At 42.2% G+C, this 1,714-nt stretch overlaps 1 protein-coding gene across 1 annotated transcript; it reads right to left on the minus strand.

Annotated features, from left to right (window-relative positions):
* Positions 1-217: 217 nt before the first annotated feature.
* On the minus strand, positions 218-1,244 carry LOC105815429 (olfactory receptor 2A12). Its single transcript, XM_012650577.1, has one exon. It carries the CDS (start codon positions 1,195-1,197, stop codon positions 265-267), a length of 933 nt encoding a protein of 310 aa, XP_012506031.1. The 5' UTR covers positions 1,198-1,244; the 3' UTR covers positions 218-264.
* Positions 1,245-1,714: the final 470 nt, after the last annotated feature.

Here is a 1,714-nt window from a genome sequence, read left to right on the forward strand (position 1 = left end):
TTCTTTGCTAGACTCATTTTATTAATATTTTCTTTAAGATGTTTGCATCTTATTCTTGAGTAGGATTAGACTGTCATTTTCTGTTTCATGTGTTTGTCTCAGGTTTAGTATCTATGATTTAAACAAAGTATTTATTTTCTCATTTTATAAGAAGTCCAAAGATAAAGAGCTTTGGGTTTGGTAAATGAAAGGACTCAAAGGAAATTTAAGAACCCAGGATGATGAGAACCAAGCTGACACACTCAGGATATGACAAACCATCCTTCACATTGATCTCTGCTTCCAGAGGATTCTCTTAAAGGCCCCTTTCACCTCTGCGTTCCTCAGGCTGTAGATCAGGGGGTTCAGCATGGGGTTGAAAAGGCTGTAAAACAATGATAGAAGCTTCCTCTGTTCTTGAGAGTGGCTGGATTTGGGAGCCATGTACATGACAATGGCACTGCCAAAGAAGAGCCCAACCACGCAGAGGTGGGAGGAGCAGGTGGAGAAGGCCTTTCTGCAGCCCTCCCCTGACTGGATGCTCAGAATGGCCAGCAGGATGCATGAGTAGGAGACCAGCACCAGGCAGAGGGGCCCCACTAAAACAAACACAGAGCCTGTGAAGAGGACGACTTGGTTGAGCCTGGTGTCAGCACAGGCCAATTTGAACACTGACATGATTTGACAGAAAAAGTGGTTGATTTTTTGTGGCCCGCAAAAGGGCAGCCTCAGAATGAGAGTAACATGGACCAGAGCCAAGACAAAGCTAAATATCCAGCAGGTGGAGGCCAGGATGATGCACACTCTCCAGCTCATGATGAGGGTGTATTGCAAGGGATGACAGATGGCTACGTACCGATCATAGGACATCACCACTAAAATCATACACTCTGTAACAGCAAAAGCCAAATACAAAAATGTCTGAAATATGCACGGACCAAAGGAGATGGTTTTTGTGTGCATCACGAGATTTGCTAGCATCTTAGGGACTGTGCTTGAGGCGTAGGACATGTCAACGATGGCCAGATGTGCCAGGAAGAAGTACATGGGTGTGTGAAGTCTAGAGTCCGTGCAGATGAGCCCCCAAATAATCCCATTTCCCATAAGGGTGAAGCTGTAGAATAGCAAGAAAACTCCAAAGAGGAGCAACTCCAGGGCTGGGTCAGCCTGGAATCCCAGCAGGATGACTTCCATGATCCATGTCTGGTTGCTCTCCATGTACTTGTGACAGATAAATATTGTAATTCACTTAGAACAGAAATTTCAAAGCTGAGGAGTAGAAAAGGGAAACAAAGATATTTTATGATAGAGTATGACTTTACACCAGAGACCACAAATCAGTAATTCATGGGCCAATCCAGCCCAAAGTCCTGTGAGGTTGACCTGCAAATCTGGCATTTAGAAATATTGAAAAACTGTAGTTATTGACCAATATTAAAAATTAGGAGATTTCACATAAAAATTGGGGTCTGTGCCTTCTTGGAAAAAATGAAAGATTTGTCATTTCATGATATTCATTGTAAGCGGTAATCAACTAAAGCTAATGAGGCAACAGACAGAGGCAGGTCCTCTTTCATTTACTTCTGTTTCAGCCAATCTTTATTCTCCCAGAAACTGAGCTTAGTGACAAATAAAAAGTTTATCATTGACCTATACTAATGATTATATATTTAGTCAAGAAGAAAGTGAAGATCTGTGGTCAAGATGGATTCCTAATTTCTCCTCTACTTTAAAC

The sequence above is a fragment of the Propithecus coquereli genome, unplaced genomic scaffold (assembly GCF_000956105.1).
Source record: "Propithecus coquereli isolate 6110/MARCELLA unplaced genomic scaffold, Pcoq_1.0 Scaffold334, whole genome shotgun sequence".
NCBI lineage: Eukaryota > Metazoa > Chordata > Mammalia > Primates > Indriidae > Propithecus > Propithecus coquereli.

What these genes read in the sequence shown, in the direction of transcription:
- LOC105815429 (XM_012650577.1), bottom strand. Translation starts at nt 1,197, where the DNA reads ATGGAGAGCAACCAGACATGGATCATGGAAGTCATCCTGCTGGGATTC.